This window comes from Mytilus californianus, unplaced genomic scaffold (assembly GCF_021869535.1).
Source record: "Mytilus californianus isolate M0D057914Y unplaced genomic scaffold, xbMytCali1.0.p SCAF_94, whole genome shotgun sequence".
Classification (NCBI taxonomy): Eukaryota; Metazoa; Mollusca; class Bivalvia; order Mytilida; family Mytilidae; genus Mytilus; species Mytilus californianus.
The window spans coordinates 192911-210572 of NW_026262750.1; the positions used below are offsets into that span (position 1 = coordinate 192911).

The following is a 17662-nucleotide window of genomic DNA, read 5'->3' on the forward strand; positions in this document are numbered from 1 at the left end:
GCAGGGTTTAAGAACATTTGTTGTTCGACCTGTTAGTCAAATGCGTTTCGTTAAAATATACTTTTTCACTTTTTTGATCTTTTGGAAAATGTTGTTTGTGCTGTATTTAGACCCCTCTAACAAGAAATTTGTTTTGCATGCACACGTATAAAAATTGCGGTTTTTATCCAACGCAATCATAGGTTTGAACGTTGTTTTCAATTTAGACTTGTTTATATTTTTTCGTTTGGGCTTGTATTATATTTGCCTTCGGGTTTATATGGTCCGTTCATCCTATTTTGACTCCTCAAAATTCAAGAGTCTATCCTAAATTGAGGTAAATTATGTGGCCTTCCAATAACCGTTTCGATTCCTAACATCACTGAAGAGACATTAATTGTCGAAATCCGGATATGGTGTACAAAAAATCTTTGCACCTTTGTTTGCGGTATACCATCTTTGCCGCTAGTATATTGTTTTCCGTTTGGTATTAAATTTATAGTTAAGATCCATTTATTACACCTTGTGATCCGTTTATTTGACAATTGCCAATGGCAGTCAGCAGGGTTTAAGAACATTTGTTGTTCGACCTGTTAGTCAAATGCGTTTCGTTAAAATATACTTTTTCACTTTTTTGATCTTTTGGAAAATGTTGTTGGTGCTGTATTTAGACCCCTCTAACAAGAAATTTGTTTTGCATGCACACGTATAAAAATTGCGGTTTTTATCCAACACAATCATAGGTTTGAACGTTGTTTTCAATTTAGACTTGTTTATATTTTTTCGTTTGGGCTTGTATTATATTTGCCTTCGGGTTTATATGATCCGTTCATCCTATTTTGACTCCTCAAAATTCAAGAGTCTATCCTAAATTGAGGTAAATTATGTGGCCTTCCAATAACCGTTTCGATTCCTAACATCACTGAAGAGACATTAATTGTCGAAATCCGGATATGGTGTACAAAAAATCTTTGCACCTTTGTTTGCGGTATACCATCTTTGCCGCTAGTATATTGTTTTCCGTTTGGTATTAAATTTATAGTTAAGATCCATTTATTACACCTTGTGATCCGTTTATTTGGCAATCGCCAATGGCAGTCAGCAGGGTTTAAGAACATTTGTTGTTCGACCTGTTAGTCAAATGCGTTTCGTTAAAATATACTTTTTCACTTTTTTGATCTTTTGGAAAATGTTGTTTGTGCTGTATTTAGACCCCTCTAACAAGAAATTTGTTTTGCATGCACACGTATAAAAATTGCGGTTTTTATCCAACGCAATCATAGGTTTGAACGTTGTTTTCAATTTAGACTTGTTTATATTTTTTCGTTTGGGCTTGTATTATATTTGCCTTCGGGTTTATATGATCCGTTCATCCTATTTTGACTCCTCAAAATTCAAGAGTCTATCCTAAATTGAGGTAAATTATGTGGCCTTCCAATAACCGTTTCGATTCCTAACATCACTGAAGAGACATTAATTGTCGAAATCCGGATATGGTGTACAAAAAATCTTTGCACCTTTGTTTGCGGTATACCATCTTTGCCGCTAGTATATTGTTTTCCGTTTGGTATTAAATTTATAGTTAAGATCCATTTATTACACCTTGTGATCCGTTTATTTGGCAATCGCCAATGGCAGTCAGCAGGGTTTAAGAACATTTGTTGTTCGACCTGTTAGTCAAATGCGTTTCGTTAAAATATACTTTTTCACTTTTTTGATCTTTTGGAAAATGTTGTTTGTGCTGTATTTAGACCCCTCTAACAAGAAATTTGTTTTGCATGCACACGTATAAAAATTGCGGTTTTTATCCAACGCAATCATAGGTTTGAACGTTGTTTTCAATTTAGACTTGTTTATATTTTTTCGTTTGGGCTTGTATTATATTTGCCTTCGGGTTTATATGATCCGTTCATCCTATTTTGACTCCTCAAAATTCAAGAGTCTATCCTAAATTGAGGTAAATTATGTGGCCTTCCAATAACCGTTTCGATTCCTAACATCACTGAAGAGACATTAATTGTCGAAATCCGGATATGGTGTACAAAAAATCTTTGCACCTTTGTTTGCGGTATACCATCTTTGCCGCTAGTATATTGTTTTCCGTTTGGTATTAAATTTATAGTTAAGATCCATTTATTACACCTTGTGATCCGTTTATTTGACAATTGCCAATGGCAGTCAGCAGGGTTTAAGAACATTTGTTGTTCGACCTGTTAGTCAAATGCGTTTCGTTAAAATATACTTTTTCACTTTTTTGATCTTTTGGAAAATGTTGTTGGTGCTGTATTTAGACCCCTCTAACAAGAAATTTGTTTTGCATGCACACGTATAAAAATTGCGGTTTTTATCCAACGCAATCATAGGTTTGAACGTTGTTTTCAATTTAGACTTGTTTATATTTTTTCGTTTGGGCTTGTATTATATTTGCCTTCGGGTTTATATGATCCGTTCATCCTATTTTGACTCCTCAAAATTCAAGAGTCTATCCTAAATTGAGGTAAATTATGTGGCCTTCCAATAACCGTTTCGATTCCTAACATCACTGAAGAGACATTAATTGTCGAAATCCGGATATGGTGTACAAAAAATCTTTGCACCTTTGTTTGCGGTATACCATCTTTGCCGCTAGTATATTGTTTTCCGTTTGGTATTAAATTTATAGTTAAGATCCATTTATTACACCTTGTGATCCGTTTATTTGGCAATCGCCAATGGCAGTCAGCAGGGTTTAAGAACATTTGTTGTTCGACCTGTTAGTCAAATGCGTTTCGTTAAAATATACTTTTTCACTTTTTTGATCTTTTGGAAAATGTTGTTTGTGCTGTATTTAGACCCCTCTAACAAGAAATTTGTTTTGCATGCACACGTATAAAAATTGCGGTTTTTATCCAACGCAATCATAGGTTTGAACGTTGTTTTCAATTTAGACTTGTTTATATTTTTTCGTTTGGGCTTGTATTATATTTGCCTTCGGGTTTATATGATCCGTTCATCCTATTTTGACTCCTCAAAATTCAAGAGTCTATCCTAAATTGAGGTAAATTATGTGGCCTTCCAATAACCGTTTCGATTCCTAACATCACTGAAGAGACATTAATTGTCGAAATCCGGATATGGTGTACAAAAAATCTTTGCACCTTTGTTTGCGGTATACCATCTTTGCCGCTAGTATATTGTTTTCCGTTTGGTATTAAATTTATAGTTAAGATCCATTTATTACACCTTGTGATCCGTTTATTTGGCAATCGCCAATGGCAGTCAGCAGGGTTTAAGAACATTTGTTGTTCGACCTGTTAGTCAAATGCGTTTCGTTAAAATATACTTTTTCACTTTTTTGATCTTTTGGAAAATGTTGTTTGTGTTGTATTTAGACCCCTCTAACAAGAAATTTGTTTTGCATGCACACGTATAAAAATTGCGGTTTTTATCCAACGCAATCATAGGTTTGAAGGTTGTTTTCAATTTAGACTTGTTTATATTTTTTCGTTTGGGCTTGTATTATATTTGCCTTCGGGTTTATATGATCCGTTCATCCTATTTTGACTCCTCAAAATTCAAGAGTCTATCCTAAATTGAGGTAAATTATGTGGCCTTCCAATAACCGTTTCGATTCCTAACATCACTGAAGAGACATTAATTGTCGAAATCCGGATATGGTGTACAAAAAATCTTTGCACCTTTGTTTGCGGTATACCATCTTTGCCGCTAGTATATTGTTTTCCGTTTGGTATTAAATTTATAGTTAAGATCCATTTATTACACCTTGTGATCCGTTTATTTGGCAATCGCCAATGGCAGTCAGCAGGGTTTAAGAACATTTGTTGTTCGACCTGTTAGTCAAATGCGTTTCGTTAAAATATACTTTTTCACTTTTTTGATCTTTTGGAAAATGTTGTTTGTGCTGCATTTAGACCCCTCTAACAAGAAATTTGTTTTGCATGCACACGTATAAAAATTGCGGTTTTTATCCAACGCAATCATAGGTTTGAAGGTTGTTTTCAATTTAGACTTGTTTATATTTTTTCGTTTGGGCTTGTATTATATTTGCCTTCGGGTTTATATGATCCGTTCATCCTATTTTGACTCCTCAAAATTCAAGAGTCTATCCTAAATTGAGGTAAATTATGTGGCCTTCCAATAACCGTTTCGATTCCTAACATCACTGAAGAGACATTAATTGTCGAAATCCGGATATGGTGTACAAAAAATCTTTGCACCTTTGTTTGCGGTATACCATCTCTGCCGCTAGTATATTGTTTTCCGTTTGGTATTAAATTTATAGTTAAGATCCATTTATTACACCTTGTGATCCGTTTATTTGGCAATCGCCAATGGCAGTCAGCAGGGTTTAAGAACATTTGTTGTTCGACCTGTTAGTCAAATGCGTTTCGTTAAAATATACTTTTTCACTTTTTTGATCTTTTGGAAAATGTTGTTTGTGCTGTATTTAGACCCCTCTAACAAGAAATTTGTTTTGCATGCACACGTATAAAAATTGCGGTTTTTATCCAACGCAATCATAGGTTTGAACGTTGTTTTCAATTTAGACTTGTATATATATATATATATATATATATATATAGATATAAGAAGATGTGGTATGAGTGCCAATGAGACAACTCTCCATCCAAGTCAAAATTTATAAAAGTAAACCATTATAGGTCAAAGTACGGTCTTCAACACGGAGCCTTGGCTCACAAGAAACAGTAAGCTATAAAGGCCCCAAAAATTACTAGTGTAAAACCATTCAAACGGAAAAACCAACTGTCTAATCTATATAAAAAACGAGAAACGAGAAACACTTATGAACCACATCAACAAACGACAACTACTGAACATCAGATTCCTGACTGAGGACTGGTGCAAACAAATGCAGCGGGTTTAAACGTTTTAATGGTACCAAACCTTCACCCTTTTTCTGAAACAATAGTGTAACATCACAACATAGAAAGAAACACTATAAAATATCAACTGAAATAGCTTAACTCAATCAAAGGACATATTAACACCAGTAAACAAATAAATTTGACCTATGATACAATGTAAATACAAAATAAATAAACTGAGGGAAGAATAATAAAAGTAACATGTTATATCGGTATGAAATGTTAAACAATTTAAGGAAAACAATATGCTCGAACAAAAATATCAGCCATTTGCAATAACTTTAAACATAGGTAAATGAAAATATTTTGTTGTTAGGTATACGTGTACAGTTCCAATAGAGAAAGGAAATATTGTTACAAAATAAATAATTTTGATGTTCATAGTACGAAGTGAAAATTTATAGTAGTACCTAACACTTATCAAAGCTGGTATATAGACCAGATATAGCCCTGAATAACATTAAATAACAAAAAAGCATTACAATTAGTATCAACAGGTCAAATAAACAAGAAAGTACGATTTGAGAGTACTCGCAGTTACTGACAGCTAGTTAAAAGCCAAAACAATTAATAATAAAAAACCATGCATCAGAGACTAAAATCAACTAAAACACATCCCAGGGATTTAGTATTTTAATGTCATGGACAGTCAAGGAAGACATGACTAGTGCAATGCCAAAAATAAATGTATCGACAGACAGTAGGATAGTTAGGAGTTTAACCTCTTTATAGATCAAAATGAACGTGGGTGTGTCTTTATACATCCCGTTTGAAAAGAATTCAAATTTAGTTATGTTTTAATTTGCTGATGACAAAATCGATATTAGTGCCAATGTAAACTATATTCAAAGATCTAATTACAACATTGGTAAGATAACCTTTACTAATAAGTTTATTTAAAGGTTCGATGAGTTTACACGGATCACATAGTGATTTCCGCGCTTTAAGTACAATATTACCGTGAATTTAGGATGTAAAATACCGTTTTTAATCAGTTTTCTACAGGTACAGCCAAATTTACTAATCAAATCTTTGTATCTATGAAAGAACTTAGCAAAAGTTTTACGTAATTTATGGTAACGAAATCCCTGACTTAATAATTTACCAGTGATGCATTGATTACGTTCGTTAAAATCTATGACATCACTACACACACGGGCATAACGAACGAGTTGGGATATGACTTTTTTCTCCTATCTCAAATATTGCTTTGTTCTCTATATCAATCCAAGTTAAATATACAGATTTAAGTAAATTTTAGTACTTTTTTGTCAATTGAATTTATCATTACAGGCTGTCGATAGACTGGGTGATCAAAATATGCTTGATGAGTGCAAAATGCGAAAAACAGAAAATATTGGAGGGTCTATAGTGCCATGGAATGTCAGAGGTAAGGATCTAACTCTTGAACTGAATATAAAAGGACCAAATTTGAAAATACTATACATTACTATTAAAGTGAATTTAAGTTCAGCAAAAGAAGAAATGACAACATCATTTACTGAATACCAATAGTGGAGAAAAAGAGGTAATGACCAAACTACTAGACTTACAGTTGGGTGCAGACCAAGCATAACATACAGAAAATGCACGTTAACGCCGCATACTCATGTTTTGTTTGTCAATTCCAATTTTCGCGTTTACTGCAATTACTAATTTCTAATGTTTACTCGAGTAAACGCACGTTTACGCTGTGTCCGTTTAATCAATAGTTAACGGCAATTACTACATATTTTACATCTTTATCCGTACGTGCACTTAGAAAGCACGCGGTTACTCTTTGCGTTAACTATTTGGGAAATTTTAAATTTAATTTTTTTTAATTGTTTGAACGATTTTTATTTTTTAAGTTTGAATATAAACCATAACTTTTTTAAAAGTACGTTCTTTTAGATTCCAAATAAACAATGTTAATCTTGATTTTCAATGGCTTATTCATTTGTTGCAAATGATAAATAAATAAAATATCGCTAAAAAAATTGATAAATTATTGGATAATTAAAAACTTCAAAACTTCAAAAAAAAAGAAAGTTTTATATGTTAACAACATTGTTCATTACGCTAAATTTTAACTAGGCAATGCTTCAAGACTTGAAATTAAACAGACGAAATAAAATTATCTATGAAATTTTGTTTTCAGATAATACACTCATTTCAAAATATTTGCCGTAGTTCATAGTTTTACTGCATTTAAAAGGATTTTGTTGATCGACATATATATACAGACGATGCAGACAACAGGTTTATTTTTTTATAAAAAAGAATTCTTCGAAATAATTCCTTTTCTTTTATGTCAAAAGTCTATCCTAAGGTATAAAAAGAGAATTCATTCCGCCAGTACAATGGTACAAGTTTTGATTATATGAAATAAAAAAAATAGAAATATTCATTATTTTTATTGTTATCGACATACATATAAGTAACTGTAGATTTAAAGAGCTCTCAATTTGTGTAAAAATATCCCTCGTGAAGTATCAAAAGAATAGAATTGTAATGTAATATTTTAACAAAAGGTAAAATATGGCACGTTATATTGGTGTCAACAACAAATTAAAACTCCTTGAAGTTCCCTTTCATGAAATCCATCCGAAGGTAAAAAGTTCTCAACCATCAGGCTCATACAAGAATATTATTTAAAAAAAATTATTGGCACTTTTTATTGTTATCTACATACAAATAAGTAACTGAGACTGAAAGAGCTCTCAATTTGTGTAAAACTATTCATTCTGAGGTACCAAAAGAACTAAAATTTAGTGCCGGTACATTATAATCAAGAAACCAGGAAAATATTGGCAACATTTATTGATGCTGACAACAAATTTTGCAATTTTAAACTTAAATTTCTTCACTTTTATGTATAACAATCCATCCTGACGAACATTTATAGGTTAAGAAAGCAATCAATTATTAGGCCAGGAAACGATGCCAATCTGCGTTAAAGCGTGTTTACTACAACAAGTAAACGTGCGTTTACCTTTTATAAAACTAGAAGACGCGCCTTTTTCACGTTAACGCGGAAGTAAACGCGGAATTAAACGCCCGTTTACTCTTTACAAAAGTAGAAGACGCGCCTTTTTCGAGTTATCGCGGAGGTAAACGTGAACGTAAACGCCCGTTTACTTTTAATGTCTACTGAAATGTTGCAGTTAACGCAGAGTAATATGAAGCGCATGCGAGTAAACGCCGCGTTATCTTTCTCCACCCGTCTACATGTAATGCTTGATTCTACACTCAACTGTAATATCAGAAGAGTGAACGGAGTTTCGACCAACCTATTGGACTCAATATCTGTGCAGCAAAGGAGGTAAGGACCAATCTGTCAAACTTATTATCAGTGGATTGAATGAGGTCAAGACCAAGCTGTCAGACTTAATATTAGTGGAGTAAAAAAGGTCAGGACCAGGCTATTAGACTTTATAAAATCAGAAGACCAAAAGAAGTTAGGACCAAACTATTAGACTTAATAGCAAAGGAGCAAAATAGGTAAGGACCAAGCTATTAGACTGAAAATCAGTGGATCAAAACAGGTAAAGAAACACTTTAGATATTAAAATCCACGTTCAAAGTGTTAAGTATCAAACTTGTGACTCAAGATTAGTAGCGTTTAGGACCAAACTATTAGACTAAATATCAGATGAGCAAACGAAATAAGAAGCAAACTATTGGAATCAATTTCAGTAGAGAAAAACAGGTAAGAGCCAAGCTATTAGACTGAATATCAGTGGAAAAAAAGAATAAGGACCAAATTATTAGACTAAATATCAGAAGAACAAAAGAAATAAGGACCAAACTATCGGACTCAATATCAGTGGAGGAAAACAGGTAAGGACCAAGTTATTAGACAGAATATCAGTGGGAAAAAATAAGGACACAATTATTCGACTAAATATCAGAAGAGCAAAAGAAATAAGGACCAAACTATTAGACTGAATATCAGTGGGAAAAAGAATAAGGACCAAAACATTAGCCTCATATCAGAGGAGCAAAAGAGGAGACAAGGACAAAACTATTGGACTCAATATCAGTGGAAGAAAATTGGTATGGACAAGCTATTAGACTGAATATCAGTGGAAAAAAAGAATCAGGACCAAATTATAAGCCTTATATCAGATGAACAATAGAAATAAGGACCAAACTATTGGACTCAATATCAGTGGAGTAAAATAGGTAAAGACCAAGCTATTAGACTGAATATAGTGGAGCAAAACAGGTGAGGACCAAGCTATTAGACTGAATATTAGTGGAGCAAAACAGGTAAGGACCAAGCTATTAGACTGAATATTAGTGGAGCAAAAGAATAAGGACAACATTATTTGACTTAATATCAGAAGAGCAAAAGAAATAAGAACCAAACTTTTCGCCTCAATATCAGTGGAGCAAAGCAGGTAAAGACCAAGATATTAGACTTGATATCAGTGGAGCAAAAGAAATAAGAACCAAACTATTCGACTCAATATCAGTGGAGCAAAACAGGTAAGGGCTAAGCTATTAGACTGGATATCAGTGGAGTAAAAGAGGTAAGGACCAAACTTTAGATACTAATATTCATGTTCATAAGTGTTAAGTATCAGTCTTATTGAAAATAGAATGTTTTAAAACACACATGAATTAATTTGGTAGAACATATATAAATGTTATTTAGTTTGCTAAATAAGTTAAGACCAGATTACATTATGGCGAATGATTGGTTAAACATAATGCACCAATGGATGAAAAAAAGCGAAATCTTCGGTCGATTCCTTATAGGAAAAAATATAATAATCGAAACCGACCTCTAAGAAAAATTTAAAACGGAAAGTCCTTTATCAAATGGCAAAATCAAAAGCTCAAACAATAAAACGAATGGAAAACAACTGTCATATTCCTGACTTGATGCAGGCATTTCCTTATGTAGAAAATGGTGGATTTAACCTGGTTTGAAAGCTATCTAACTTTTATGACAGGAGTTAGTACCCTTAAATGATAGTTGTCTAACCAGTTAAACTGTTGTACCAAATATTATAAAACTTTGTCACAAAAGATCAGCTACACAAGTGTAACAGTTGAATCAAATTAAAATGATTGAAACAACAACTCTTTTCAAATTTTCCCAACTAAATTCCAATGTTAGACATTATAAAATGTTTTCTTCTTGTCCTGAAAACTATAATGAATTAATATTAATTTAACACACTTACGATGATCTGTAAGACAACACTGTAACAATACAGTTTCAGTTTAATACCAAGCTATTAGACTAAATATCAGAAGAGCAAACGAAATAAGAACCAAACTATTGGACTCAATATCAGTAGAGGAAAACAGGTAAGGACCAAGCTATTAGACTGAATATCAGTGGAAAAAAAGAACAAGGACCAAACTATGAGACTAAATATCAGAAGAACAAAAGAAATAAGGACCAAACTATTGGACTCAATATCAGTGGAGGAAAACAGGTAAGATCCAAGCTATTAGACTTAATATCAGTGGAAAAAAAGAATAAGGACCAAATTATTAGCCTCATATCAGAAGAACAAAAGAAATAAGGCCCCAAATATTGGACTTAATATCTGTGGACGAAAACAGGTAAGGACCAAGTTATTAGACTGAATAGCAGTGGGAAAAAAATAAGGACAAAATTATTAGACTAAATATCAGATGAGCAAAAGAAATAAGGACCAAACTATTGGACTAAATATCAGTGGAGGAAAACAGGTAAGGACCAAACTATTAGACTGAATATCAGTGGGAAAAAGAATAAGGACCAAGTCATTAGCCTCATATCAGAAGACCAAAAGAGATAAGGACAAAACTATTGGACTTAATATCAGTGGAGGAAAACTGGTAAGGACCAAGCTATTAGACTGAATATCAGTGGGAAAAAAGAATAAGGACCAAATTATTAGCCTCATATCAGAAGATAAAAAGAAATAAGGAATAAACTATTGGACTCAATATCAGTGGAGCAAAACAGGTAAAGACCAAGCTGTTAGACTGAATATCAGTGGAGCAAAACAGGTGAGGACCAAGCTATTAGACTGAATATTAGTGGAGCAAAACAGGTAAGGACCAAGCTATTAGACTGAATATTAGTGTAGCAAAAGAATAAGACCAACGTTATTTGACTAAATATCAGAAGAGCAAAAGAAATAAGAACCAAACTATTGACCTCAATATCAGTGGGGCAAAATAGGTAAGGACAAAGCTATTAGACTGAATATCAGTGGAGCAAAAGAATAAGGGCAAATATTTTTGACTTAATATCAGAAGAGCAAAAGAAATAAGAACCACACTTTTCGACTCAATATCAGTGGAGCAAAACAGGTAAGGGCTAAGCTATTAGACTGGATATCAGTGGAGTAAAAGAGGTAAGGACCAAACTTTAGATACTAATATTCAGGTTCATAAGTGTTAAGTATCAGTCTTAAGGACAATAGAATGTTTTAAAACACACATGAATTAATTTGGTAGAACATTTATAAATGTTATTTAGTTTGCAAAATAAGTTAAGACCAGATTAAATTATTGTGAATGATTGGTTAAACATGATGCACCAATGGATGAAAATAAGCGAAATCTTCAGTCGATTCCTTATAGGAAAAAGTAAAATAATCGAACCGAACTCTAAGGAAAATTCAAAACGGGAAGTCCTTTATCAAATGGCAAAATCAAAAGCTCAAACACATAAAACGAATGAAAAACAACTGTCATATTCCTGACTTGGTGCAGGCATTTCCTTTTGTAGAAAATGGTGAATTTAACCTGGCTTGAAAGCTATCTAATTATTATGACAGGAGTTAGTATCCTTAAATGATAGTTTCTTTACCAGTTAAACTGTTTGACCAAATATTATAAAAAAAGATCAGCTACACAAGTGTAACAGTTAAACCAAAGTAGAATGATTAAAACAACAACTCTTTTCAAATTTTCCCAACTAAATTCCAATGTTAGACATTTTAAAATGTTTTCTTCTTGTCCTGAAAACTATAATGAATTGATATCAACTTAACACACTAACGATGATCAGTAAGACAAGATTGTAACAATACAGTTTCTTTTTAATTTTTTTTTATTATTGTTGCATTGAATAAGTTATATACAAAACTGTCAGATGAAGGATACAAGCTCCATGGAGCCTCTAGCTATGTAAATTGTTCTTAAAATATAGGACATAAATTGTAAATAATATTATTTTCTTTTTGCTGGGTCCACATTTCAGTATGCGTCGAAAAATTAACTTCAAACTTGACTAAATAATAAGAAAAGAAGGAAAACTGGTTCTTTGTATACTTGACTTTTTCCTTGAGTAATTTTGGTTGAATTTCAAATACTTTGGCCTCGAGCAGCCCTGAAGATACATTATTTGTTGATGAGCACAACTGGTGCGGAAATGTTGGTACAGTAAATGTTATTATAAACATTAAAAATATAAAACTTAGTTTATTGGTTGATCAAGTAAGGGGTGGAATATTTATCTATAAAATATCCAGATTAAAATGATTATACGTATTCTAATGTTCATGATAAAACCTTTACGATGCAGAAATGCTTGTATTGTGCCCTAATTTTAATGCAGTAACCGTTTACCAAAAGAGGAGGCAAGTTCTAATCCATCTAGAAAATGTTTCATTTTGTTTTAATTGGGAGAAAATATTACAAAATATTACAACCAGATTCAAGATCGTTTTTAATATAATTTCACAATTCTTTAAACATTATAGAAATGAAGTTGTAAATTGTTTAGTAGAAATGATCATTTTGCGTACATAGCAGCAATGTTTCATTGAATTATATTGGTGATGTAACAAAGTAGAATTAGTCAGCTGCACAATCGGGCACGCCTACCTTAGCCAAACGAAATTCTTAATTTGGATTCGTTTTAATCGACAACCATTTCAAGAGGGTGTTAATTTGTTACAAAACACCAAAAAGATGTGTAGGTTGAACGAATTAGACACAAAGCATTGAGTGTTATAGGATCTTCAGAGCTTACAATTGCTGGTCAGTAATTGCAAAAAAACGAAAAGTAGTGGTTATTATAAAGATGAAACCATAAAGAAAATAGAAAAAAAACCTTTGCAATATTCAGCTTTAGATTACTTAATGTAAAATTTACTGTGATTTTTTGTTTGATATAATTTATTGATATTATGTCCACCTTACCTTAGGTATTTGAAAAAAGAATTGGGTAAAATTACCAAAGTTTATAACTAAAAATTATTTTTTTCTTGTCTTCTTATTGCTTTGTGCAGGGCCATCCCGTTTTCAATAATTCACAGATTACGCCATAACCTTTTTATATATTATACTAACTGTTAATAACTATTATGAAACTGGTAAATATACATTCCTTGGTAAAAGCTATGACTGTCGTAAATATGAAACGTTTAGTGACATGTATTTAACGAATTCAATATAATTTTTAAAAAAAAGTAAATATTTATCTTTCAGAACAAATCAATCAGATATTAGAAGAATGGCAAATGAATGCTTGTACATTTGTTGAGACTAGAGCTGCCAAACATGTTTTAGAATGTGTGCAAAAAAAATAATTGTGTAACTATTACTGCTAGTTCTGGTGTTGGAAAGACTGCAACACTGCGATATGTTGCTTTAAACATGATGAATGACGACTATGATGTACTATTAGTAACAAATCCACAAGACATTCTTAAGTTCTACAATCCATACAAGAAAACATTGTTTGTTATGGATGATTTATGTGGAACTTATTCTATAAATAAGTATGAGATTGATAGTTTTCAGTCCGTCATTGAACGTATAAAACTACTGCTTAAGAATCAACTTACAAAAATCATTGTTGCAAGTCGATTACAAATTTACCAAGATGGAAAGTTTAAAACGTTATCAGTTTTTAGGACATGTGTATGCAACCTGCTACAAAAAGAGAAGCAGTCAATAGCAGAATTATATTTGGAAACAAAAGCTTCAGATATAATTCAGTACTGCAATTTGTATGATTGTTTTCCTCTTCTCTGTAAATTGTATGATGCTACTCTTGATCTCAATATTGAAGATTTCTTTACAAATCCATTTTCAGTATATGCAACCGAAATTGACAAGCTTTATCAAAAGGAATATAATGGAAAATACTGTGCTTTGGCTTTGTGTGTCATGTTCAACAACCGATTGAAGGAAGAATGGTTGACCAAAGAAACACAAAAAGAAATAAGAATGGTAATAGAGAACACATGTGAGGCCTGTAGATTGGACAGAGGTACATCTCGACTTATCCTATTAGATGAAATAAAAACTCTTGAACATACTTTCATTAAGAAAGATGAAGATGTATATAAAACTATACACGATAAAATATTTGACTTTCTGACATATTATTTTGGACAAAAAATGATCCAGTGTTTCATAAGAAATGCAGACAGTCTGGTTATTATGCAGAGATTTTCAATTGAAACAAATTATGACACGGATCAGTTTATTACTCTTGTACCAACTAAATACCAACAGATGTACATACAGAGAATGATCAATGACTGGTCAAAATGTAGAGTACAGTTTGTTTTTAATAACATAAATTTTCAGGAACTGACATTCAGACAGAGATTCCTATGTTATTTGAAAACACTGAACATTTCATTCAAGAAACAATTAGCACTGAAATGTGATGTTATTAACAAAGATACTGTGCTGATCCAGTGTTGTTACATAGGTGATATTCCTTTAATTCAGTGGTGTATTTATCAGGGTGTTTATGTTGACCGTTGTAACTATAGAAGTGTGAGCCCTTTGTTTGTATCAGCATTACAAGGTCATACCGGTGTAGTGAAGTTATTACTTGAAAACAAGGCAGACATTAATAAAAGTGAGGATGTAGGAATATCTCCTTTGCATATTGCCTGTCAGAATGAACATAAAGAGGTAGTAAAACTATTATTGGACAACAAGGCAGACATTAATAAATGTACAAACACTGGAGTATCCCGTTTGTATTTTGTATGTCAGGAGAGTTATATAGAAATGCTAAAACTGTTACTGTGCATATTGCATGTCAGAATAATCATAAAGATGTCGTAAAACTTTTACTGGACAACAATGCAGTCATTGATAAGTGTATAGATAATGGAGAAACTCCTTTGCTTATTGCGTGCAACAATAATCATATGGAAGTCGTAACATTATTATTAGACAAGAAGGCTGACATTAATAAATGTACAGATGAAGGGGAATCTCCATTGTATATTTCTTGTCAAAATAATCATCCAGAAGTAGTTTAACTATTACTGGATAACAAAGCAGTCATTGATAAGTGTACAGAAGATGGGGCATCACCTTTGTATATTGCCTGTCAAAATAATCATATAAAAGTAGTCAATCTTTTACTGGACAACAAGGCAGACATTAATATGTGTACAGATAAAGCAGAATCGCCTTTGTATATTGGTAGTTACTATAATCATATAGAAGTAGTAAAATTATTACTTGACCACAAGGCAGACATTAATAGGTGTCCAACTAATGGACAGTCACCTTTGTATATTGCTTGTCAGGAGAACCAAATAGGAGTAATAAAACTATTACTGGACAACAAAGCAGACATTAATAAATGTAGATATGATGGAGCATATCCTTTGTTTACTGCTTGTCAGAATAATTTAAAAGAGACAGTTAAATTATTACTGGAGAGCAAAGCAGACATTGAAAACTGTGCAAATAATGCAGAATCTCCTTTGTATGCTGCTTGTCAGAATAATCATATAGAAGTATTAAAACTATTACTGGACAATAAGGCAGACTTGAATAAATGCAGAGATGATGGAACTTCTCCTTTTCATATTGCTTGTTACAAAAATCATATAAATGTAGTCAAACTATTACTGGAGAACAAGGCAGACATTAATAAGTGTTCAGATGGTGAAGTATCTCCTTTATTAATTGCATGCCAGGGTAATCATATAGAAGTACTGAAACTATTACTAGACAACAAGGCAGACATTAACAAGTGTGCCGTAAATGGAGAATCTCCTTTGTATGTTGCTTGTAACAATAATCATATAAAAGTAATTAACCTATTACTTGAAAATAAGGCAGACATTAATAAGTGTATAGATAATAGATCATCTCCGTTGTTTATCGCTTGTTCTAATAATCATATAGAAGTAGTAAAGCTTTTACTGGGTAACCAGGCAGACATAAATAAGTGTACACATGATGGCGTATCTCCTTTGTTTGAAGCATGTCAGAATAATCACGTTGGGGTAGTAAAATTATTATTAAATAACAAGGCATGTATTGATAAGTGTGCAGATGATGGAGTATCTCCTCTGGTGATTGCTTGTAGGAACTATCATATAGAGGTAGTAAAACTATTACTCGACAGACAATAATAACTGTGTAGACAAAACTAAAGATGCAGACGAGAAAAATGACTGTGTTTTATAGCCTCAATTTAAAAATAATCACAGCTAGTCTTTCAAACTATTGCTGGATAACCTCCTTTGTTATTCATAAATAAAACATCGCAAATTTATTTATAAGTATAACTACTGTAAACCAACTTATTTTTGCGGATACTTTATTTCGCGTATAACCCTTTCTATCCCAATTCGCGCCGACTTAATTTCGCGATTCTCAAATTAACTTGATGCAGGATCATTCAAATAAGGAAAAATCCAAGTTTTACGTATTCGCGACGATTTATATTCGCGTTATTTTTCTGCTTTACCTAAATTGTGATTAGATGTAATTTTACTTATAAAATTGAAATATTCAATTGTTTTTTTTTAAGCTATGTTTGTTCTTATTTTTGTTGGATGTTCATCTTTATTTTTCTCTTAGTGTTTATATTAAATAGTAAATGCAGCTCATCTTCAAAGTCACCTGGCATGTACGTTAACACCTTGGAAATCATAATATCTTCCGATTTCACTAAGCAATTAAAGGTATACTTGTACAATAATTTACATTGTTTTTATAGAACGAAACATTCAGATGAGTTGTCGAGTGCATATGATTCTGTCTGTTTTACAAATTGGTTATTTGTTTCTAATAGTACACTAGTAAAACAGTCATTTTGATCTGAACAGCTCCCAAAAGACAGAACAATGAATTGTTTAGTTATGTTTAGTCTTTCCGTTCATTTTCGTCAATAAAACAAGGCTAATTTGTAGTCATGATTCTTTTCCTGGTACACTTCGGGAATGAGTTGTTATATGATTATTTTTGAATTCTAAAATTTGTGGTTAGCTGTGATTCAATAAATTCATTAGATATTATATCCCACAAATGAAATTAAAGAAGAATATAATGATAAATATACAGAAAAAAGGGGTTTAAAAGTAACCAAATGACAAAGTCAATCATGCGCACATATATAAATATATGTATTGTTTTAAACAAACTTCGTACTCAATCAGAAAATTTAAGTTATGCAGTTATGCTCTTACATATCGAACTGAATATTTTTTATGAATAAATGCAACAATAGTTAACCGGTTTTCAAATCTCGTAAATTGATAAAAAGGCACAAATCAATATAACAAACAAAAACTGAGGGAATTGACTAATGGGTGCGTCGACATGGTTAGTGTTTCTTGCTATGCATTCATCAGCCGAAAAGCAAATCTAAACTTTGTCAAAATATCACATTGGTAAATAAAACGCATACGGTAGAACTACATATCATGCGAGTGTTCTGCTATCGCAAGTTCTAAAACCACAAGAACATTTCGTTCGTGAGTTAAGACACCACAGTGAAATTAAACTATCACATTGATTCGAAGAATTTCTTTTTAAAAATAGAACCCATAAAGACCAACCTAGGTATAGTAATTAAATCGTCT

The 17662-nt window shown here is 32.3% G+C and overlaps 1 protein-coding gene across 1 annotated transcript; it reads left to right on the top strand.

The window, feature by feature from the left end:
• The first annotated feature begins 15226 nt into the window (after positions 1-15226).
• Positions 15227-16207, top strand: LOC127717257 (putative ankyrin repeat protein RBE_0220). Its single transcript, XM_052222997.1, has one exon. The coding sequence runs from the start codon at positions 15227-15229 to the stop codon at positions 16205-16207; it is 981 nt and encodes a 326-aa protein (XP_052078957.1).
• Positions 16208-17662: the final 1455 nt, after the last annotated feature.